This window comes from Sinocyclocheilus rhinocerous, unplaced genomic scaffold, assembly GCF_001515625.1.
Source record: "Sinocyclocheilus rhinocerous isolate Xijiao unplaced genomic scaffold, SAMN03320098_v1.1 scaffold289, whole genome shotgun sequence".
NCBI classification, from domain to species: domain Eukaryota; kingdom Metazoa; phylum Chordata; class Actinopteri; order Cypriniformes; family Cyprinidae; genus Sinocyclocheilus; species Sinocyclocheilus rhinocerous.
In genome coordinates, this window is record NW_015636845.1 from 1078642 (window position 1) to 1103753 (window position 25112).

Below are 25112 nucleotides of genomic sequence, written 5' to 3' on the forward strand. Positions count from 1 at the left end.
TTCTAATATGCTGATTTGCTCAAGAAACATTTCTTATTATTATCAATGTTGATATTTTTGTGGAAACTGGATATATTTTTTCTTTACATACTGTAAAAAATGACCGTGAATTTAACGGTAAAAGACTGTAAAAATGCCACAGTAAAAACCTGTTAAATGGTTAACGGTAAGTTCCCCTACTATATACAGTGAAAAACTGTATTGGACATTACATGTAATTTGATGGTAGTATACCGTTTTTGGAAGTGAAAAAGAATGTATAATTTACAGTGAATAACCGTAAATTTACATTCCCAAAATTCCCTGGGTTACATTTCAAATTTGATGGGGTTTTTTTTTGTTGTTGTTGAAATAACTATATCTTCTTAGTTTTTTCTTATCAGTTTTGCACATTAGGGTTGTATGTTACATCTAATGTTGTTAAATTAATGTTTATTGCATTATTTCAGTTTCATGTGTGTTACCATGATGATGTTTAGTGTTTGTGTGAATGACACTGTGCACCTTCTATATAAGTTAATATTTAAAAGATGCTTGTCATAGGCTTTGGTTCATCATGTGACTCTCATCACCACCTGCTTTTGGTGTTATCAGTGTATTACAAAGCTACAAAACAGATTTCAGTACTACAATAGGTTGGTATATTAACATTATCAGCTAATAAAATTACGGTATTTAACTGTGTTAATTTAAGTTTAAACCGTAAAACCTGTAATGTTGCTAGCGGTAAAATTCTGCCAATCGTATTTTTCTGTACATTTTACAGAATTTTTTTTACAGTGTACCGTATGGTGCATGTTAGTTTTACTTTCTTTGAATGCATTTATCTAATCATTGTCTATTTATCTAAACACTATATATATATATATATATGAGAGTGGTGGGTTGACTAGACCAAATTTTATTTGATAGGAGATTCCTGCTTGCATTACACAGTAATTTTTGTCTCAAATACTTGAATGTTTTTTATTTGTCCCAATGATAGGCAAGTATCGTTAGTGCAGGGATGTTTTGATATCTTTGAGAACTGATTGCAGTTAAAAGTCACTGATTAAAGTGAAAAGTCAAGTTAGATATGGAAGTTTATCCATAAAACCTTGCTAAATTAATAGATCACAATGCAATGCTTGTAAAGTACTTGGATGTGGCCCAGCTTCCTCTGTTTAAGAGGAACAATTATGAATGCAATATATAGTGCATGCAAAACTCTCTACATCAAAGAGCAATGTTACTCCATTTTTGTCTGTTTGTTTGAATTTCTGTTGTGTTGTGCACTTATGACAAACCATGGTGCAAATAGTAGGATTCGAAAGATTTTCATGTCACGCTCGTTAATAATTATGTTTTATTAGAAAATGCATTTAGACTTGTTTTGTGCACAATCAAGGCATTTACGGCTTTAAGAAACATCAAGTAATCTCAAATACTATCCATAGATTTATTTTGATTATTATGTTATATAAGAGAGTCCGCGGCATATTGAGCAGTCCAATTAAATGTTCCATACATGTGTGCACTGTTTATTTATTTATTTATATTATTTAATTTATTTGAAAAGGGAGAGTGTACTATTTTTAATAAATGTTTCCATTCAATGAATAGTACCGGATTTAGCCATAGGTTAATTTTCATCCACAGTCCATAGGCAGGTTGTCACTAAACCTCCTTTAAAAAATGACACAAAACAAAATAGACTAAAAGGCATATAATCTATCTTTCAGTTTTGTTGGATTTGTCTAAGAATTTCAGTGAGTTTTCTTTCTCTGTGGTTTGTTTATAAAGTTGTAAAGTCAGTTTGCATTCTATCCATCTAATCCAATAAATGCAAGCAGATCATTTGTGTGTCACTTTTGAGATGCCCCTGTTTAAACTCAAATTTAAATAGTATGTTTTACAACAATTAACATGAGAGAAAGTCATTGTATATTAATCAGTGACTCTAGACATGAAAGCCTTGGTATTGGAAAGTTGTATTAACATCCCATAGACATTCAGGCAAACTTTTCAAATTCAAACTTCTTATGTGCCTTAAAACTAATCTAACATCATCTAATCTAAATACTGTTTTTTTTTTCTTTCTCTATTTGCATGATGGTTTAGGTACTAGAGGTATTTTTTCTCTCATTTTTCCATTCTCTTAGGTATTCTTTCTTGTTTTCTTGCTTTTTAACATTACAAAACCAACTAAGCAGAGAAAGAAAGAAAGAAGACAAACATTACAAAACATCCATAAATAACCAGAACAAACCACCAAATTCGAAACACCATGTTTTAGTAGAGTACTTTACGAAAGTCTTTTAAAAATGTTTGTTCTATTTGCAGAGGCCTTGTCTGCGAGTGACCCAACGAATTGCTATATTTTAGATGTTTTTCTGCTGCTGTATTCTATCATTTTTACTGCTCTCTACTTCAGAGAGAAGGTAAGTTGAGCTCTAGCATGCACCATTCGTTCCAAGTGAAGAATTTTACCTCACGGTTTTAACCGCTAACCTGTGTTCTGCCTTGTATCGCTTAGTTTACAAGGGAAGGGCCTGTTCCTCCAGATCCTGCGTCCCCGGCCCGTAACCCCAATGAGCCTGTCTATACAGTGAGTTCTCATTAATGTATAAGTCTCCCAAATAGAGGTTCATCATGTTCAAGGTTCAAATATATTTGTTGATGTGTATTACATTGAATGGGTCATTCCTACTTTGAAGTGCATTTTCATCTCCTTATCATGGGTGTAATATCTGATAAAATATTAAACCCCCAATTTTTATAAACAAAGTTTGAGCTTTCTTTTAGTTTGTAGTAGCCATATTTTTGATGTGCATGGTTGCTATGCACTTCTGAAAATAAAAAAACTGGCAATTTATTAAGTCCCCTCTTTTTTCCTTTCTAAAGGCTACTCAAAAACGTTATAAAAAAAAAACAAGTATTATTTTCGTCATCTGTTATATCTCGAACAACTCAGATGGTCTTTTGGCAACAGCTAAAATCCAACTTTAAATATCAAAGAAAACGCTTCTGGTTGCATATGGTTAGCTACAACACGATATCTGTTTGCAAGAATCTTGCCCCCTGGCTAATGTTTAATCTAACATTCTGTGGTAACTGAAATGGTTGAAAAAAATCAAATTAAATATTAATACTTACAGGTAAAATCAAACATATGTAGGTACGTTTTTACTTCATTTAAGTCTCGATAATTCGCACCCTGAGTCTGGCCAGAGCTTCTTAAAAAGTCAGGTTTAACTTTATTAAAATACCTCCTTAAATTACAAAAGAAGCTTTTTTTTTTTTATCGTGACAAAATTCAAAAGCACTGCCTAATTGGAATGACACAAAGACAACGTGCGTTCTGTCTTTCTTAGGACTTGGATCTGCCTCAGATGAGTTCTGATTATCAGCAACTGGATAGACCGGTGAGACTATTTTATGTTTTAATTTACTATATAAGTATATTTACATTAGCCACAATAACAGAGAGAGCATAGCAGTGCATTAACTGCAAATCTAGTGTGTTGTACACATACTTTACTTCCTGCCTTGATCTCCAATCTTGTTTGTGATCTATATAATACAGTAGGCTATGATAAACGTTAATTGCAGTTTTAAAAGTTATTTTTAGATGCCTACCAACATCTAACCCATATCTACATATTTCAGATAAGAAGACGAGAGCCAGAGACACATTACCAGGTCAGTAACACTTACTTGTCAAAAAGGATGTGAGAGATGAGATGTAGCCTACCCGATAAAAGATTCTTAGGCCTACCTTTTAGAACGACATCTTTGGTCCCTGCTGCCCTCCTGTGGTTGTTTACAGTTGAGCACTTATATTTGTAATCGTTCTGCAATGGTGGTTGGTGTGTTTACTTTGGTTTGTGTATTTTATAGGAATTGAGAACACATACAAGTGATGAATACCAGGAAATAAGAACTAAAGGAACCAAAGTAAGTGTATCAAGCCAACGAATATGAGAAAAGTGTGTGGGTTGTGGGGTTAGGAAGTGTTTTTGATGTGAGGTTTACCCAGCAGTGATGCCAAATATCCTCACTATGCTCAGTTGGCAAATCAATCTAAATATCAATCTTCTATTTCTGCAGCCTCGCAAAGGCAAGGGCAAATCTAAGGAGGTAATGTACCAATTACTATTTTTAAACATTTGGTTTGATATGCATCTTAATGGCATTTACATATTTAAACATAAAAATAACTTTTTATGACCACCTTGTATATAACATAATATTTATCTACAAATATGTTCATACAAGCATATTTTTAACAAGTTACTATTCCCAAATTTATCCTCTAAGTTGAGTGTCTTGTAAGGTAAGGTAATCACAAAATGGTAGGTTTAAAACAGACTAGTTTTGTTTTAAAAAAAAGAAGCAAAAAGAAGCCAAAACTCATCAAAGTAATTGGTTTATTCCTTTAAAGGGTCGAACAGGGAGAAACAGGGATGCAGCCGAGGCTGTGGAGATGGAAACTTTTCCCACTGCAACATTACACAATTAACACAATTAGCACAAGCCCAGGAGCAACTTGTATCTGCCAACTAACAGACGAATTGTGTATCTTTATTGGATGCATTTATATGTATTGTTTTTTGTATTTGTTACTTTGACTAACCTGTATTTTGTAGTCTTGCATACACTACCATTCAATGGTTTGGTGTCAGTAAGATTTTTTATTTTAAAAAAATTAATACTACTATTTAGCAAGGATGCATGAATTTGATCAAAAGTGTCAGTAAAGACGTGTTTATAATGTTAAAAACGTCTTTTCAAATAAATGCTGTTCTTTTGAACTTTCGATTCAAAGAATCCAGAAAAAAAAATTACCATGGTTTTCATAAAAATATTAAGCAGCACAACTGCTTCCAACATCATAAAAAAATGTTTTTTGAGCACCAAATCAACATATTAGAATAAATTCTGAAGGATCATGTGACACTGAATTCTGGAGTTATGACTGTTGAAAATTCAGCTTTGCCATAACAGGACTAAACAATATTTTAATATATATTAAAATAGAAAACAGTTATTTTAAAATTGTATTATTGTTGTTGTACAGTACTACTGTTTTGCTGTATACTACTTCATTAAATGCATCTTTGGTGAGCATAAAAGACTTTTCAAAAACATAAAAAATCTTGCAGACCCCAAACTTTTGAACAGTAGTGTGTGTTATGCATGTATAGATGCATTTTTTAAATACATGATATTGAATGTTAATGCAAGGCATGAGGTTAAAAAAAAGGATTCCTACTATTTAGCATTAGCAAGGATGCATGAATTTGATCAAGTGTCGGTAAAGGCATGTTTATAATGAATGATAAAGATTTCTATTTCAAATAAATGCTGTTCTTTTGAACTTTCTATACAAAGAATCCAGAAAAAGTTTATCATGGTTTTTATAAAAATATTAAGCAGCACAACTGCTTCAAACATAAATGTTTTTTGGGCACCAAATCAACATATTAGAATGAATTCTGAAGAATCACGTGACACTGAATTCTGGAGTAATGATTGTTGAAAATTCAGCTTTGCCATAACAGGACTAAACAAACATGTTAAAATATACTAAAATAGACAAGTTATTTAAAATTGTTATTATTGTTTTACAGTACTACTGTTTTGCTGTATTCTAATTAAATGCATCTTTAGCGAGACTTTTCAAAAACATAAAAAAAATCTTGCAGACCCAAAACTTTTGAACAGTAGTGCGTTATGTATGCATAGAATTGTTTCAAGTACAATACAGGATATTGAATGTTAATGCAAGGCATGAACAGATCATGTTTGATCAATTTTATAAGACAATTTAAGTACTAAACCTCTGTCTGGAGAGTACTGTTTTTTTGTTTGTTTGTTTTTTTACATATCTTGTGTGTAAAATACCATATTTTGTGTGTACTACTGTAAAGCATAAGGCTAAAAATAAATTTAAAATGATATCAACTCTATAAATTCATCAACATGATCCAAAATATGGCAAATATTAACAGACCAAAGACATGTACGAATATTAAAACACTTGGAAAATGGTTTAATGATGTTTACAACAAAAGAGAACTGTACAGTTACAGTAAAAGATTATCTTATATATATATATATATATATATAAAACAAACAAAATACAGCAGACAAATGCATCAAATCTACCATGTATCCTGATTCACATACTTATATTCTACACAATCATTCAGTTCTAAGCTACAGCGATGTAACCGTTTAGCGTTCAGTCTTGGGTATATGTCGCTTGATAACAGGCCACAAGTGGCACTAGAGTTCAGGTCTGTAGTGATACTCAGAATCCAAGCAATCATCACTATTACAACAGTGAGTTACAGCGTTCTGAAGGGAGATATAGAAGTACAATCTACAGTATGTGACAGGGTGAAAATGGAACACATTCCTTGAGCTTCAGCCGCAGGAAACATGGAAATGAGAGTATAGAGAGGGATTTCTTTTGAAATCAGTGACTAAAGCATTATGTACACAGTCTTTTTTTTATCTTAACCTTTTTTCTCTTTTGTTTTAAAAACAATGATAAGTTGGGCAGTGAAACTGATATCACATACATTGACATCCAAAAACATACAAAAATACTATTTCTTTAACCTACAGTAAGACAGTTTTGCAGTTAAATTCCATGCTGTGACAGAAAAAGAGCAACAGATCCAACGAACAAGAAAATGAAAAACGACAAACTTTTTTTCCTCCATAAGCATCTCAGAAAAATACCAAAATATACATCTAAGCTTTGGAATTACTGAGGTTAGGACTACTGTCAGAGCTGGGTTCCGTTTCTTAATACACAAGCTGAAGGGTTTGGGAAGGAAGAGGAAAAAGAACAGAGTAATCTTTGGTATCTGCACTTGTAAAACATTTCATATTTGGATATTTTTGCTTTGGGATAGAGCTTATAGTTGCTTTTGACCCTCCACTCGGCATAAAACTATTAAGATCCATCTGAAAAGGGCCGTGTCGCACAGACGCCGCTTTTGCAGAATAGAGGACAACGATGCATAGTTGCACAGCTGATCAAACCAATTGAAATCATGATAGTGGAAACAGCAAAGCTAGATAAAAGACATCGACAAAACAGCGAAACCACGGGACGATGGCACCTAAAAGACGACTATGGAGAGACGTTGCATGTTTTCTGTAGACAATCATAGAAACAGTGTTGCCTTGCTACAGCCACAGAGTGGAACTCCAGAGGACAGTTTATCCTGAGCAGGTTGCAGTGAGCCCAGGACATCCTTCAGCGTGTATTAATAAACATCACCCAGCCCATGAGGGGTTACTTTAAGTCCTTTCCAGAAGCCGGCAGAGCTGTTTTGCTTCCTCTTTCTACTAAACCCCGCCCACTTGGCCACAAGAGACCAATGATCTAAAACCCCAAGCTGATAGTTGAGGCAGGGCACTAGAAGAGAGAGTTTAGTCCATACAATCACTTTGAAAGTCTTTGGTTACCACTGGGAAGGTGAGGAACAAGCAGACTGCTAACCCAGAAGAGCAACCGGCACAAACCCTGCAACAAATAAGGGTTAGGGGTTTATAAAGACGACGATTGTCAAATTATTAAAAAAAAGCTTTGGTATAAAATTATTAAGGAGCTATAGAGTGAACTTAAATTTGTGTTAAAAGCAAAATATAAATAAGTGGGATGGGCTTCTAATATGCATGAGCTTGTGCGGCCTTATGGGTATCCATCCGGTTCCTCACTCAAAACTTTAAACAGATATCTGCAGGCTTCCGTTCTGGGACCGATCTTTTTTTATTATTATTATTTCATCTTTTGAAGTAGATTAAAGCAAGTTTTTACTCTGTTTCGAGTTATAAATGAGGTATACAACAGCTCCTTTACTCAGACTAGCTCTCGCTCGGCTCTCTGGTGCCTGACCTCTTCTGCAACTATCCTATTTTGTCACTAGACTGAGGGTCTACAGCGGCAAACCCCGCTACAATCGTGAAACTATCCAATCACAAGTCAGAGCATCCACACACGCCAAAATCAAGTGCCAAAAAGGATCCGCAACAACTTCAACTTTACAGAGCTGTTGCCACGTTCAACATCCTTGGATAAATCACATCCCAAACATCTCATGAGCACACAGGTTAAAAAGGATATCATTTACAGCCAAGTGGTCAATTGCATCAAATGTTGTATGATGCGTCCTTATATCCACTTTTAAAAAAAATCAGTTTCCTGTATTTCCTACCAACGAGTCTCACTAAAAAGTCTCACTTTTAAGATGTGACGTCAGACAGAACCTCTCTAAAGTATTATCTTTCAAAGTAAATGCACTAGCGCCCCCTACATATCAGCTGGAGTTGAGTTATTAGTAAAGCTTTTAACAGGTATCCAACCGGCTTGAATTTTACCTACAAAAAATAGGTAGCAACACTTCCAACATATCACACAAAACAAATAAAACTCACAGCGTTATTTTCATGGTTGATATGCACACCATGTGAGTTTTGACATTGGTGCATGCTCGGTTGCATCCCCCTTCACATGCACGCACACACACACACACACAAATTCACAATCAAACAAAATCATCTCTCACATCAACATATTACAGTTTGCTACAATGTGTCAAACTCAGAAATAATAGTAAGGCATAAATGATAAATGCAAGTTTTTGTCAAACTACGAAAGCCAGTGACGTTGCTCCCTCATGATATACAAAAAAAGGCATAAAGTAATTAAACTCAAATGATTGTTAAAGATTGTTAAAAAGCAACATGGCAAATGAAATTCATAAAAAGCAAAGCAAAAAAAACCTAATTTGGTGCTATCAAGTCTGTTACATCAATGAAAGCTTGGGGCTTTCCTTTAGGAGCACCATCACAAGCCCCTCCCACTCAAACAAACCACATTTAAATGTGGGCCGGGCACACAACAGCCACTCCCACATCACAAGGGTGTGGCTGCAATTTTTGGTCTTGACTTTTTTTTTTTTAGTTTATTTATTTATTTTTTTAGAATAGCTATAATATAAATGAAGTAATTTTTTATTTTTATTTTTTCCTTTTAGTGAATAAGCATGACAAAAACACTACATTCAAACTAGATATTAGTTCAAATATAAAATATGAGCATCTTACATAAGTGAATATATATAGAATTTAGAAAAGAAGTTCTCTAATCTTTGAGTCATTCCTCAGATAAATATATCAGTAACTCCCCACAGTCCCGGTGACCACTGGGTCGTGACACTAATGCGCAAAACAACACATAAATCTACATGTCCAGAGAGGCTACGTTGAAATTTCCGGACAGAACCAGCGGAATGAGCAGCAACAAGACCCAGCCGCAAAGACAAAGGCTTTTTTTTTTTACTTTGGCAAGTAGGATAACAAAATATTCATTACAAGTTAACCTGGACATACCCTTTAAGTAGTAGTAGTAGTAGTACTTGAAATAGCAGTAGTAGACTTATGTGACATTATTATTATTACAGATTTTCCTGTTATACTTTGTAGTTTTACACGTTGGTCATTTTAAAATGGACTGTCAGAAAGAGCTTTTGTACATTCTGGAGTTGACTACTGGTGTCTTTTGCTTAAAGTGAACCTTCCATGCAAGCGCTGCGGAGGTATTTCAAATCATATTAACAATAAAACACGCATAGCGTCGCTAACGAACAGTCGTAACAAAAATTGACAGACAGGGCCACAGTAACGAATGACAAAAGGGACAGTAAGGGGAGACTCTGACCTCTTCGTCATCGAATTTAAAATGTGAGAGTGTTAAAAGCAATGCTACGGATGAAACAGTACTGTAATCCTCCCAGAGTACCTGTTCTCCATTGTTCATTAACAAGAACAACAACAAAAAACAAGTCTATACAGTGTACCAGTGGAATACTAAAAATCCACATTCTTGTCAAATGAAGCCATTTTAGAGCCTTTTGCACTTCCACAGGTTCTTCTGGATTTTAAATTAAGAGTTTGGTGGACTCTTGATAGTTCTATTGCTATTCATTCGTCGAAACGCAGCATGGGTGTTGAGTCCTATGAGATTACATCCCGAACAAAGACTCGCCGTAAAGGTAAAAGAATGAAATAAAAGACACAGACTCCCAAAATCTCAACAGCACTTAAACACAAGGCCCTTAAGATTCTCTTTGGATCGTTAAATGCTCGGATATCGAGAGCTAAAGCAAGTTAGCGCTGCACTAGAGAAGCTATATTTCTTCATATTTGTTGAACAATGCGAGTCAAAAGAGTAGGGTTTAAAAGAAGTGTAATAGATGGTAAAGTTTGTCAGTAGTGAGTAGTGAAAGTGTGGACAGCATTGCACTGACCCACACAGGCACAGCAGCTAGTGAGAAATCGACTTTGGTTCAAGCTTTACATCATGGCTGCATTACATTGGTAGGGAAAAACTAAACAGACCATTCGACTAAAACCCCTAATTACGTTCTCACCTCTTTATAACGGATATTTCAGGCCCGCTACTGTCCTCCATGGTATAGCCAACACATTGGGCTGGAGTGAAATTTAGAGAAGGCTCTCATTTCAGATTATGGCGGACTGAATCTGGCACCTTGCAACTACAAAGAAGGGAAAACGTTCAGAAAAGCCTGTTAGGTAAGAACACGCTTGCTTTACTTTCACGTTTACAATTTTCAATTATCTGAACAGAATGGGAAAACGACTCCCCCATTTGTCTCACTCAAAATCCTCATCATTGACCAGCAGAAAGGACAATCCCAAACCTCAAACTGGTCCTTTGCTGTAGTATCACGTTCCTGCTCTCGCCTCGGATCTATTTGGTTAGTTTCACTGACGCTACAAAATTGAGGGACAGCCATCTCAAATAAAAGCCAAAAAAAAGAAGAACTATGTTTTCGTCTTTGGAAAAGATCAAAATATTGCATTATATTTCCTGTGGTCTACCGAGAGCCTTCGCTCATAAATATTTAGGCTTAAACTACGCTACAGTAGCAATATACAGCAACAGGTATAACAAAGATTTTTGGTATATCTTGAAATAGAGGCAATACAAAGACCTCCGAAATAAAGACCTCTTAAAGCGTGACAGAAGTTCTGCTAAAAACAGAGCAGACTGCAGTTCTCAAATCCAGTTTTTTGGTACAGATACTGTGCACAAGTAGAAAATCAAAGACCCTCAAAAACAAAAACAAACTTGAACATCATCCACCTCAACTTTATCTCGCTTGACCTACACCTTCACAATCAGGTGGTGATACCATAAGTACATGCCATGTTAGGAAGACCGTGAGGAGGTTTACCTTACGTGGTTACATAGTCCTGACGCTAACGTTGCGAGCTCTCAGTTACTGAAGCTTCAAAGTAGATGGTACTGCTCAGTTACTTTTGCCCACGCCGAACAACTCCTCCTTGACGAATCATTTCATAATTCGTTAAAGCTTTTAGTATATTAAGTGAGCCCGTTACTGGGTGAGGATTCAGACCCAGACTAGTCTTCTGCTACTGAGTAAACTATGAAATGATATGAAAACAATATCTGAAAGTGTTTCACTAGAAAGAAAGGCCAGTCGAACGATTCCTTAAAGCAATGAAACCGCATCACAGCCGCTTATTACTCCATTTAAAGCCTTGTAACCACATGTTAGTAAGATACTGGACATAAAGCTAACCCATTGTTTGACAAAAATAAATCATGTGCATCTAAAAGGAAACGTTCCACGGGGACAGGATCTCCAGTGAAATCATAGACAGAACATTTTTCTACAGTGAGGAAGAGGAGGTTACTGTCAGCAGTAAGAAGGAATCACTCAACACAGAGTAAACAAAGTTTTTTGGTTAAAAGCATTTCAGAAATACCTCTGCAGAAGAGGTTTCATGTGAAAACGGGAGAAAAGAGCGAGTTCGCTGAAACGAATATGTCTTTGCGTCGCACAGAGACTTGGCACAATGTCCTGGGAGGCTTCTGCTCTCCTGATGCAAGCTCTGTGGAGACGCCAACATTCGCTTACGGTTGATTTGGTTGAAGTCAACCCATCAATGAGGTCCAAACATCGCAGATTAAGGTGTAAAGTTAGAACATACAAACTTAAACATTAAAATAATGTTAAAACAACATTAAATCCTATTTAAAAGGTTTGTTTTTGGTGGTAGCAAGAGATTAAAGAAAAACTTGGATCGAGGAAAGGGGTCTAGGAGAGGAGAGGAGTGGCTAAAGCTTTCACTGGGCCTTAGAGGCCGTGGTGATGGTGGAGGCGGCCATAGTTGCTGTAGTGACAGCGCTCTGGTGGGCATCGGCGGTGATGTGCAGGTTGAGGGCTCCGGCGGACCCTCCCGCAGACACCAGGCTGACCGGGTTACTGGCGAGTAGTGACAAGTTCTGAGGGTTCAGAAACAGCGGTGCCGTCACGAGGTTAGGGGTGCTGCCGGCGCTGGTGTTGGCAAACAGAAAGTTCCCGCTCCCATCCAGAGATGTAATGGGCAGAGTGCCACTAGATGCCAGAGCTAAAGAGACAATGAACAACATTTTAACTCCAGGTGTTCAAAATATTGAAACAGAGCAGTGGCCTATAACAAATCAAATTACTAGAACAGAGATGCAGCGATATAGAAATTTCGACAGTTAAGATGAATCTTCTGACTGTTCTTCACATACCCAGCCTATTGCATGTTCATTTATGAAAAATTTTAGCTAATTTATGCATTCAGATACCGACAAAGGTGTAGTACTATTATACGTTTTGTTTGTTTAAAAAAGTGAGGTCTATTTTTTTTTACAAATTAGCCTTTCTATTATGTTACCAATTATATCGACCAAATCAGATTGATACTCGTCATTAAAAAATAAAATATTATTATTATTGTTAGTATTAAGAACAATATTCTTCGTTTTCTTTTTATATTTATTACTATTATTATTTCATAATAATGATATACACTATTATTATTATAAAAAATAATATAAATAAGAATCATCATAATCTTCTATTAAAGAGTTTTTAAAAATCCATAAAACCTAATGCACTCAGATGGTCACATGAACTTAAGTTAAATACAAAAAGGTTTGCACTGTATGCAAATATGTTGTTTGGAATATTTTCATTGTATGCAAATAAGTCATTTACTATCTTGGAATTGTATGTAAATATGTTGAATGCAGAAAGCTTTTGAGAGTGTAGAGTGACATAAGTGCCACTAAAACATCTGTTTTACTGCCACATATTCATCTTGCTGGTGATGCCAAGATTAATAAGCACATGCAGAGCCATATTGTAAATACAAGTGTACTTGCCGCTCCACACACCTTGGATTGTGGCCAAGGTGCTGTTGCTCAGCAGTGCTGGACTCAAAGCGCTCCCGAAACCACCGGGTGCCAAACTTAGAAAAGCCCCGCTGCACAGGAAACACCAGAGAATAGTATTAAACACACAGATGTCCAATCACAAGCTTGAGGTTGATGCTCTTTCAGAGAACTAAAATGACACTTACCCAGGAGTGAACTGTGAAGACGCCATGAGCCCAGGATTGAGGCCTGCGGCTGCAGCCATGGCAGCGATGCTGACGCTGGTGGGCAGCTGGGCGGCTCCTTGCAGAGCGGCTGAAAGGCTGGGCGCCGCCACCATCACCTGCCCAGTGCCCAGAGTTGGCGTCACCGTCTCCTGAGCTGAAGTGTGCTCTGAGGAGGACGTCTGCGCTGCGGTGGGAGAAGGGCTGAGTGAAGGAGAGGATGCTGCGGTGGTGATCACAGGTGCAGTGTTAGTGGTAGCCGAGCCAATAGTTGTGCCTGGAGGAAGAAAAGGCTCTTTTAAAGATAGTGAGGTGAACAATAGGACGTTTTTAGGCTTTTCCTGCCTACCAATGAAACCGACGTTGGAGACACTAGTGCTGGTGAGAGGCAAAACTGGGTTTACAGTCATCGTAGTCGGTGTGTTACTGGTCACAAGACTTGCTGTACTCAGTGCCTGTAACAGGGGAAAAAAGGAGGTTAAGCACTATTTTCAGCAGTCAGATCTGCTGTGATGAATGAAGGGAGGCAGTTTGCATGTCGTGTACCAGAGGTGTGGTGGGAGAGAAGATTGCTTTGATAGGAGTGCTGACGGCGCTGCCACTGCTGGGTGGGTTGATCCTCTTCTCTTTCTGTCTGCGGTTACAGAACCATACTCGGATCACCTCTTTCTCCATGTTGAGCTGGTCCGCGATCATGGTGATTTCCTCAGAGGTAGGTTTTTGGTTCTGCTTGAAAAGGGCAAAAGCACAAGAAACGCCCTTACGGCAAAAACAAATCACAAAGACCTACAAGCCTTCAGTCCATGGTATGAGGAGGTAATAATTCAGCTGGAAACTTTTAAGCTGAGACAATATCAAATGTTTAAACAAGAGTCTTTGAATGTATGGTTCCTTAAAGAAGGGGCTGAATGTTGTGGGTGTTCCATTTCTTATAATGTAAGAAGGTAGAACGTACAAACATTTTCTGTAGTTCTCAATTTACAGTTTTATATTACTGTATTATTTTATTATTGTTATTTATTAAAATTATAATAATAATTATCATATAATAAATTACATTACTATTACTACTACTAATAGCAACAAATACAATTTAATACAAAACTATGTAAACTGAATTATAGAAATTTTTAATATTAAGTAGTAGTAATAACAATAATAAAGTACACTATTACTAACAATAAACAACAACAACAACAATAATAGTAATAATAAGTAATATAAATCTGTGTAAACTGAATTAGAGGAAATTAAATTATTATTAATATCTTAATAATATAAATACAAAATATTATAAATAAATAAATACAAATAAATTGTATTATAAAAATATTTGACCACTACCTAATTGCAGTTTAATATTAATAGTGTAAAGAATAAATTATTGTATTAATAAATTATTTTAAATAATAAAGTGCAATTATAATAAAATGGAATATAAATCTGTGTATAAATTACAGAAAATATGAATGAGCTTAAATAATAATAATAATTTAATGTACATTAATAATAATAAAATTAATACACTGAATTACAGAAAATATTAATTGCATTATTAATAAACACTAATTCAACGTTTAATTGATAGTTCCATCACATTGTCACTAAAAACCAGCGGAAGATTTTGCGCCAGTAAAACTTTAATAACGGCTCATCAAATAAGCTCTGATGCGAGATGTCGCTCACCTCCAGAAAGCTCTTTTCTAAGGCCACTCTGATGTTGGTCTCAATGCTGGTCCTCTTCTTGCGGCGGCGGTTCAAACCCTCCAAGCCCAGCCCAGGTGAGCCAAGAGAGCTGGGACTGGACAGGGCCTGGTCAGACGTCTGGTTCTCTGCACAAACAGCGCGCACAAAAGCACAAAGAAGGAGTGATATAAGCACCTGTGCCAAACAGCACTGCAGATGTGCCTCGCAGCATCAGCTCTACTACTTAGCAACATTATTTAAGTAAAACATTAGCTTTATATAAAAAAAAAACGACAGAAAGGAGAGCTGAGACCTGCAGTACTCTGAGAGGAACTCCAAAACGAAAGAGGAATGCGACCGGAATCTTCATATCCTTTCTAACATTCTTCATGGAATTCAATGTTATTTTGAGCGAGGACAGCAAAGGAGAGAAATGGCTCAGAGCAGAGAAAATACATACCTGCATCATTGAGCCATTTTTCAAGCAGAGGCTTCAGTTTGCACATGTTTTTAAAGCTCAGGTTCAAGGCCTCAAAGCGAGAAATGGTGGTTTGGCTGAAGTCATTTCCATAAAGTTTTCCCATGGCAAGGCCAACATCCCCCTGATACAAGCAACACAATAGCATTAAAGTTTTGAACTCTGAAAAAGTCAGGCAGAATTTACAAGTCACCGTATGAGTCTCAGATGGAGGAGAATGCAAATAATTAGAAATAATTCACATTCTGTGATGACCTGGATGATTAAATACCATTGGAGACTCCTGAATATTGAAATCAACAACAGCGTGCAACAAGACAAACTGTGTGACGAGGGAAGTCCCATTTACCTGCGTGAAGCCCAGTTTGATACGTCTCTGTTTGAAGGTCTTGGCAAACTGCTCTAGCTCCTCCAGGTCACTGGGCTCCTCCAGGCTGGGTGTGTCGATGTGCTTTGGTGTCGTCTGGCTGTGAGGAAGGGATTGGATGGGGGTCGCTGCTATCGTGCGTGTGGGTGTAGCAGGCTGTGAAGTGGAAGGAAAAAGGTGTTTGGAATGTATGCAAATCCACTCTTGTAGATGTCTAACAGATTTTTCAAATCAAAATCAAAAATAATCTAGATGATGTGTACAAATGGATCCAGTGGGTGATTGGGATGCTCCTGACCTGTGTGGCAAGTGTGATGCTTGGCTGGGTCTGCAGGAGGTTGGCTTGGCTTTGAGGTAGTTGAGTTAGAAGGTTCTGGGCCTGCAGGAGACCTGGTTAGAGCAAAAGGAAAGACGAAACAATCAGATAGGCTGATCACATGGAGGAACGGTGAGATCCAAGAAGGTTAAGACAACACGGGACTCACTCTGCTGGCCCTGTGGTGTCTGCGAGATGATGAACTGCGCAGGCTGCAGCTGTGCTGCGATGGGGTGGCCCGGCTGGACCAGCACAAACTGCTGCAGGTTGAGGTTCTGCTGCTGTTGCAACTGCTGTAACTGCTGTATTGTTCCACACAAACACAGAGTGAGAAGAACCTTAGTATGTGTACTATACCACTATACCAATATATACAGTATACCACTATACCAAGTGCACCAGTTAAGCTATGACTGCCATGACAACCTCACCAATTAAAACGAGTGGGGTTCAACAGTAAAGATGTTTTAGATATTGTTGGAAAAATAAATTTAGCTGTTGCCATGACAATAAGCAAAGTAAAACATTTAGGCATATGATATAGTGTTTTCTGCTATTTTGATCCTAGTGGAAATGCCTCCTCTTTAAATTTGCCAATTTAAAAGTGTTCAAATGCACCTTTTTTATTATTGATTTAATAATTTCATTTTGGGTACTTTGATTCTCTATACACTTCAGATGCAACTTCCTTTGTATAAATAGCTGAAGGGCCTGGAGAACAAAATGTTAATATTTTTTCATATTTTGTTGCATTTTAACTATACACATGTATATATAAATTTCCATGTAACAGAGAGAACAAGAACCCCCCCCCCCCAAAAATAAACCTTAGCAATACTTTACATTAATATACAATATCACCTCTTTTCTTAGTCTTCCATCAACACATGTCCAAGTCCACCACATTTTAAGAACAATTTGAAAGGTCCCCTAACTTCATCAAAAATTTTAGATTTATCCCTTAATATGTTATCTTTTCCATTGACATATTTGTTACCATTTCTTTCAGCCAACGTCCTATATTTGGCTAAATGTTAATGTTAATTAAAAATACACTTCGCTTCTGACACTTGAGGCATTCTCAGGGCAAGTCAAAATACTGCCAGGGCAAAAATACAAATTAACAAAAATTTACTTTTAGAAAGTCCTTTCGTTAATGTCTGTCATCCATTAGTTTTGCCTTTACTGAAATGCCATTCATTCAAATGACAATATCATATTGAAAGAATGGTGTCGCTACAATCAAATAAAACAAGGCCATTTCAGTACTGAGACTCGGATGAATGAAACTGCGACTCTCTTACAGGTGTGATCTGGATGGGTTGGGAGAGGGGCATCTGGGTGAAGGGGGTGGCAGCGGAGGCAGAGATGCTGGCTCCTGTAGTGCTGCTCTGCTGGCCGGCTGAATGCTGCACCGCTGCTGCTAAGAGCTGAGCCTGAGCCTGCTGCAGCAATAACTGCTGCTGCGCTGGAGTCAAAGTCAACTGCAAAAAAGAGAGCGAGACAAAGAAACAAAGACAAGAATTCATTTAATCTCTAGTCATCATATCTGGCACTAGACACATTTCTATAAAATTCTCAAGGTGGAAATTACCCTGTTACTCACAAAGCTTTACCCTGGATTCAGCGTGTTTATTTACTAAATGGCAGTTGCAGATGTTGCCATTGTCGAAATGTGCTATTTACGGTTAGCCATGATTAATTATATTTAATAACTATATCAACCTATACTAAAATCCTTGAGTGTGCATGATTTTAAACATTTCCTTAAATCCTCAATTTGTGCACAAAGTAGTACACAGTGAAATTTCAGTGTCACTATATAACAGGTTTATATCTATATACCACACTGATAGTTTGATTGTGGCAAAAATGCAATGACACTAAAGCCTGTCCAGGTTCTAGTCGGCCAATCAAAACAGCAAGGACTTGCAGCCTGAAGTCAAATATATTTTTGTGCTATTGACAAGTAAGGGTCAACCTAAAGGTGATTTTTCAAGTCACAAAAAGGCTTCTACCAATTAAAAAAAAAAAAAAATCGATACCCAACTGTACAGGATGAAGAAAATGAGGATGAATAGTGCCGTACTATATACTATGAACAGGCAACATGTTATTTTAACTTATTTTTAAATAATCATGTATAACAGTGGAACTCCTCATGAAAAACTGCATTACCCACAATTCTGCACATTTGAGAACATTTTAGCTCATGAAGCACTGCAAATGATGTAGTCAGTCTGCCTTCGCTCCGAAATGTTTTAAATATTTATATATGAATAGTTTACAATAAATGTATAATATATTGTTTATATAGCTATAGTCAACAGATTTTAAACAATAGCTGTATATTTGGTGATGTTAATTGCAATGCTTCATGGGATTGATGTTCTTTCCCTTACTGTTTTTTTGTCAAAATGTAAATTGTTTTGCTACAAATCTATGTTTGTAATGTTGTAATTTACCTAGTGGCTGGTTTGGTTTATGGCTTTTAACTCTTTAACAAAGACTTAAAATCTCTATGGAAAAATGAATTGGGAAAGACACTTTCGGAGCCAAGAGCGCTGAAAAAGCAGACAGGCACTGTTGTACTCGTTTGCACAATAAGGTTCATGCTTTTTTCTGGTTTAAACGTTCCAGTTTGGTGGCAGAAGCAAATAAGGATTAATAAAGAGGGCTTTTTACCTTTTGCTCAATCTATGTGGAAATGGGAGCAAAGAAAGCAAATACAGAGGAAGACCATCCCAAAATTCCTCTCCAAAATCAAATGTGTTTTGTTCGACGCTCACGTACGGTGATATAAATATACCGCAGCCTTCTGAGACTTCAAGCGGAGAGCAAAGCGGGTATGCTAATTAATGAAACTGTTATGCAGTACATGTAAATGCTGCATAGATTTGCATATTCTCAACCATCTGTTTCCGAGCAACTGCAGAACAGCTAATTAGCATATGGGGCCCAATAATTTCCCCTGTAACCAGGAGATAGCATGTTGTGCTTTAAATCTCTAATCTTCAAAGTTACGACAAATCTCACACATTATTTTCGAACGGACGCAATAATGCATGACATCAGGTGGAAAGCCTCTGCAGTCACTCTGAAACATGATAATGACAAACGCAGTTCAAGACAGTGGCAGTTTTGGGACTCAGACACGGGCCCTGGGGACATCTTTAAATTCCTATAGCTCTTTCATCCATGTCACAGACCACAAATGTGTGTGTGAGCTCAGAGAAAAAGATTATACCTGTTGGAGCAAGGCCTGTGCGTGTGCGTTGGTGATTGCACTTGTTGTTTGCACAGTCTGCCTCTGAAAGTCCAGTCCATTTGTTTGGGCACCTGGAAGAAGAAAAGCAGTCAATGCTACAATAGATCAGAGCCACACAAAAAGGTCTTTTCAACCAAGTTATTCAGCTCCATGGCCTTTCTTATTTCAATCTTTAAAAAAAAAAAAAAACGTTCTGCGATACATATTGAGAGACATTGTCCTAAATGTTCAACCTCAGTCATTCAAAAGATCTGAGCAGACTACTGGAGAAAATATATAAACATGCAAGTTAAGGAGCCAACGGTTCCTTGGGTAACTCACCAGTGTTTTCGTCCCCGCTCTCCATTGTACATTTACTTGTTTCCGATGGATTACTCATTCTAGAATCTGGAACAGACAGAGGAAGGTCGGACTTGCAGTTTCTCTTCAAAGACCAATCATTCAGTGACTTTCAAAAGTGAGACAGCAACATTTTAAAAAAAAATAAATCCAAACCATGACCCAATATTTTTTCAAATGAACACTTCAAAAATATTCCTACTTAATATGCTATTGACTACACAGAATGTCTCAAAGTTTTGTTATGAGAAAATGAAAAAATCTGAATGCTGTAAATTAACAAACCAACAACTTTGACTACTCAACACCAGATAGCATAGCATCACTATACGGTAAAACAGATCTTAAAATGTTGTTGCCGACCACAAACATCACTCACCAGCAGCTGCTGCACCTGCCTTGTCAAGCGTCTCGACGAGCATCACAACAAACTTAGCACCCCTTTCGCAGACAACCCTCAAAAGCAAAGACGTCTCTCTCTCTGTGTAACTAAACGGTTTGGAGTGGAAAAACAACACACGTGCAGAGCACAGCTAAGCTTCAGTGAAACTGTGGCTGCCTTTCTCTCAGTCTCTCCGGCTTGCTTGCTTGCTTTGCTCTCTCTCACTGTGCCATGACTGTCATAACAACTAGAGTGTGAAGAAGTTCGTTTTCATTCTGGAACGGAACGGAACAGAACAGAAGCGAAGCGGCTGCCAGCGCCGTAACAAAGCATAATCAGTATGCAGCTGATTAAAGCCATATGCAAATCTGCCTCACTTCATTAGCCGAGCAACACTTTGAAGTCCTGCAAGCAATTCATTTCGCACGGCGCTCTTGAGAGCTTTCTCCCTAATTTAAATGTTCATAAATATTTATCATCTCATTAGCATATTAATTGGATCGCTTTGGAGGGAAAAATGAGGAATGGAAAAAAAATCCAGTGTCAATGCACAAGCCCAATTACCTACGGAGCGCTGGTTAAATTAGGTGAAACAGGTGAGCTTTCTGTCAATGCGATCAAAGCGCACAAACCGGCGAGGGTGGTATCTGGACATAAAGACAGCAGGTTGCGTTCAGAAGCATTTCTTATACATTCTAAGCACCAGAGGTTGCGGATGATGGAACTGTTCGGGAAATAAATTACTTGCCATTCTCCACCATCCTATTCACACAGCCCCCTGTGGCCCAAACACTTCAGGGATCAAATTCTGTGACTTCTGTAGACGTATTGTCTGGAAAAGAACATGGAAGTCTGCTTTGCATATCTAGATTAACTGTGCACCTCATTAACTGATATTTTCAGAGCTTGGCCTAATTACAACAGAGATTTACACATTAGAACAAAGATCTGACAGAGTAAGCATAAAGAAATCCGCCTATCCAAAAGGAAGTATCGCTGACACTTAAAATACTTTTTCAGAGCGCTAAACTTTACTCAGACAACAGCAGGATTACAACAAAACAGCTATAGTTTCATAGGTTATAGCTGTTATTTTTGTTTAACATCTTATCCAAAGAGAAACTTAGTTTAATGGCAAAACTAACCTGGAGAGTAATATTCAAATTAGCAAAAAACATTTCCTCAATTTAATGCAAATATTATACTTTATAAACAGGCATTTGGGGCATTTTATGGAAAAGAGGACTGAATACAGCACAGAGGACAAAACAATTTCAATATTTCATTACCAGCAAGCAGGAACAAATAACATCATTCATATTCAAATTGTGCATTTGAAAACACATTACATTTGAGTTTCAGAGAGGAACTGATGAAAAATTAAAGACACTTGATAGTATGATGGAAACCATTCACAGATTACAATTATTTTCACTCATATATTATAATTTAATATGACAAAACCATTTTAACTGGACAACATGAAGTCACTCCAATCTGCCACATAGAAATACAAAGAGAATTGTTGCACATAATTCTCGAAGGCTGGCAAAAACCACAAACTCTCACTTGATTTTAGGTCTATAATCATTTTAATTAACAGACTGTTAGCCTGCAGGGACTGTTTCTACATGTTCACATCAGCAGAGCATGAAGAAAAACTCAATCAAAAGAAAAAAAAAATACAGACAGATGGTCAAAGAGAGCATGCAAAAAGCCATGAAGTTTCACTACTATGCTTGAAAGGTGTCAGTTACTACAAAAATAAAATTAAGGGTTCATGCAGGTAATTTACACCATAGGTATGAGCTGTGGATACAGGAAACAAACAAGTTTCAGCACGTCGTTGTCTCTCTAGGCCCTACACACAGAGTGAAAATGTTATCAGTTTAAAAGCAGGGTCTGTTACACCTGACTCCTTCATGACATGTCTAAAGCCAAACAATTATACGCTCATTTAAATTACAAACCAAATAGTTCTCATGTAGTCAGAGAATTCATGTTAAATGAGAAAAGGGTGATACAATAGATTTCAAAGCAGATTTAAAAAATAAAAATAAAACGTGGTAAATCTCTCCAAGTTTCTCTTGTAGTGAGACATCAGGGTGAAACATAACATAACATAAACATAACATTTTCAACAGTAAGCTCTGGTCTTTGTTTTGATGAGCCAAGACATTGTTTTGCCTTAAATGTAAGATACTCTATATTAATTACAGGAACAACTGTAAAAAAGCAATATTACAGGGTGGGAAAAATGACCAAAATCTTTAACCCAGATATGCGTCATGTTGTTACTGTTAACTAAAACCTTTGGTAAATGAAATAAATAAAATATCAATATTAGATGAAAACTTTGAAAAAATTACTAAAAACAAATAAAGTAAATTAGAGCTAAACAACTAACTAATAAAAACAAAAGCGCATAACATTAGTTTAGAAAATTACAATTAAAATGAAAATTTAGAATATAAAATAAAATCTTATTCAAAGCATTAGGAAATATTATAATAGAATATAATCAATACTAAAATAATTCTGGCATCATTTTCATTATAGCAGTAATACACCTATTAGTAATTATATTATTACTACACCAAAATGTTATAAACTGAATCCAAAACTTTTCAGATTTCATAATCCTCAATTTAACCAAAAAAATAAAATAAAATAAATTATAAACTTCTATTGTTATGCATAGCCTATGTCCAACTTTACCCACATAAAGCGATATTTACCATAGAAAGCTTTAAACTGCCAAAAGTGGACTATTACAAATATTACCGTTATGAATTTCTGTAAAGCTGATAAACGAATAAAACTACCAATCATGAATTAGTTCTGAATATCAGCTCAACAGTGAATATCTGTGACTCGAACGTAGATTACAAAACCACGTCACGATTGAGAGTTATATTAATGATTGTAAGCAATATGATAACTAAAGTACTAAAGACTATTTGTCACAAGAGAATAAAAATAGCAAAACTGACTTTTTTGACTGTTAACGGATGATGAAACAGTAAAATGTAGGGCTGGGTAAAAAATATCTATATCTCGATATTAATCGATTCTCATTTTTACGGAACGATATCGATTATTAAATCCTAAGAATCGATTAGTCTAGCCTGTTTTCAGTTAATGGACTGAAACGTTGAAGGGCACTTCCCATCCAATATATCGCAATAAGCATTGTGCTTTGGTACTTTTATTATGAAACAAAGTCTCAGATTTCAAATTCTGTCCATTCTATTGCTGTATTTAAACAATAAATGCCGTTTTGGAGCTGTTTAATGTGGAGTGACAGATCGCTGTAGCGCCTCAGATCAACAGTCGAAGCAGCGCGAGGCGCACGTGAACTGATCATCTCCACATTAATACCAGTTTCAGCACAAAATAAGCATGACTAAACATCTGAAGGCAAGTTAAAAGAAAGAGTACAACATTACAATCCGTATCCTGTCTCATGTAATTGTTCAATCAGTGTTTCAGCCTCGCAAATACGTCAATATGTCTTGTAAACAATGTCACCTAACGTCACATTTACCTCAGAAAAAACATATTTGGTGACCATAAACTCATTAGTCAGATAGAAAAATAAACTGTAGAGGGGCATTTTGCTAAATATATGCACCATATAACATATTCATTATAAATTTTACTGTTCTTCAATGTTTAATGTTTGAATAAATTCATCACGTTTTTATGACAGCCACCACTGTTTATATTAAAAAAAAAACCGAATTGAAGTAGAAATATTATGTAATTGTAACTATTATTTTAAAAACTTCATCGAGTCTTAATTTTAACAAATCAGTCAATTTTAACCTTCAATATTATAGTAAATGTATTACCAACTGACTCTCGTGTATATTTTACAGCATTAGTTGAGATTTTTTTTATTTTTTATTTGGCATGTACTGTACCTGACATGAATCGAAATTAATCGACATTGAATCGAATCGTGAAATTTGTGTCAAAACCCAGCCCTAAAATGACTAAATACTATGGCTGTGAATCTTTGGGTAGACAGCGATTCGATTAGATTTACGATTCATAGGTTTTCGATTCGATTCAAGAACGATTTTTGCAAATTCAGAAAGATTCAATTCGATTCACAATTAAATTCGATTCGATTCACGATTGGATTCTGCATTCTTTAAATGCATTCACAGGATTATTTAAATGCTTCCCCTAAATTCTTTAAATGCTTAGGCAGGGGGCAAATTACACAGGAGCCTTTATGGTTAGAGAATTATAGGTTAGAGAGAGAAAAAAACTAAACAATTTTGTCCATTGTTAGATGCTAGTTTAATGATGCTATGGCATGTGTAGAAATTTATGTAAGCCAAGATTTTAAAAAAGAGCTTTAAAAGTATTATCTATAGGCTAACATTTTGTCACACCAGGGGTGTAGCCATCATTTCAGAAGTGACAGAAATATCAAATACAATAATTTTATGTATGTAGCCTATGTATTATTATTATTATTTTTTACAAATAATTATTTTCTTATATCTTACTTTGAATTTGCTATAAGAAATCAAATACACTGCTGGACAATAATCAATCATTTGTAATCTATAATTTTTTCCTAATGGCAATTTTATGAACGTTTTATATACTACAAACAATTATTTCAATTTTCTGCACAGAATAAGGTAGAAAATATACTTTATAGTTTCTGTACTGTAATAAATGATATGTCCATTAGCACTGCATCATTCATACATTTTATTTATTTATTGTGTTTATTGTCTTAACGTTTCACCAATTCATTCTGCTTTTTATTCAGCTTAGCTGCAGATATAA

The 25112-nt window shown here is 36.2% G+C and overlaps 2 protein-coding genes across 8 annotated transcripts in view; one reads left to right on the top strand and one right to left on the bottom strand.

The window, feature by feature from the left end:
• The window catches only part of LOC107748195 (T-cell surface glycoprotein CD3 zeta chain-like), an 11651-nt gene extending 7040 nt beyond the window's left edge, over window positions 1-4611 (top strand). The window contains exons 2-8 of the mRNA XM_016562898.1: window positions 2323-2420; window positions 2516-2587; window positions 3354-3404; window positions 3649-3681; window positions 3880-3936; window positions 4090-4119; window positions 4424-4611. Of these exons, the coding sequence (XP_016418384.1) occupies window positions 2323-2420; window positions 2516-2587; window positions 3354-3404; window positions 3649-3681; window positions 3880-3936; window positions 4090-4119; window positions 4424-4501 (419 nt within the window). The 3' untranslated portion in view covers window positions 4502-4611. The remainder of the gene's footprint in view (window positions 1-2322; window positions 2421-2515; window positions 2588-3353; window positions 3405-3648; window positions 3682-3879; window positions 3937-4089; window positions 4120-4423) is intronic.
• A 3176-nt stretch (window positions 4612-7787) lies between these two features.
• The window catches only part of LOC107748141 (POU domain, class 2, transcription factor 1-like), a 22251-nt gene continuing 4926 nt past the window's right edge, over window positions 7788-25112 (bottom strand). The window contains exons 1-14 of one of the 7 annotated variants that reach the window (XM_016562811.1): window positions 20298-20433; window positions 19901-19966; window positions 19559-19650; window positions 17616-17795; window positions 16481-16613; window positions 16294-16385; window positions 15978-16151; window positions 15611-15752; window positions 15151-15305; window positions 14011-14193; window positions 13814-13919; window positions 13447-13741; window positions 13250-13350; window positions 7788-12462 (exon numbers count right to left, since the gene is read on the bottom strand). In XM_016562811.1, coding sequence (XP_016418297.1) covers window positions 12179-12462; window positions 13250-13350; window positions 13447-13741; window positions 13814-13919; window positions 14011-14193; window positions 15151-15305; window positions 15611-15752; window positions 15978-16151; window positions 16294-16385; window positions 16481-16613; window positions 17616-17795; window positions 19559-19650; window positions 19901-19966; window positions 20298-20340 — 2046 coding nt within the window. In that variant the 5' untranslated portion in view covers window positions 20341-20433 and the 3' untranslated portion in view covers window positions 7788-12178. Of the gene's footprint in view, window positions 12463-13249; window positions 13351-13446; window positions 13742-13813; window positions 13920-14010; window positions 14194-15150; window positions 15306-15610; window positions 15753-15977; window positions 16152-16293; window positions 16386-16480; window positions 16614-17615; window positions 17796-19558; window positions 19651-19900; window positions 19967-20297; window positions 20434-25112 lie in introns of those variants that run through there. The other 6 variants (XM_016562816.1, XM_016562813.1, XM_016562812.1 and 3 more) reach the window with 6 other exon arrangements.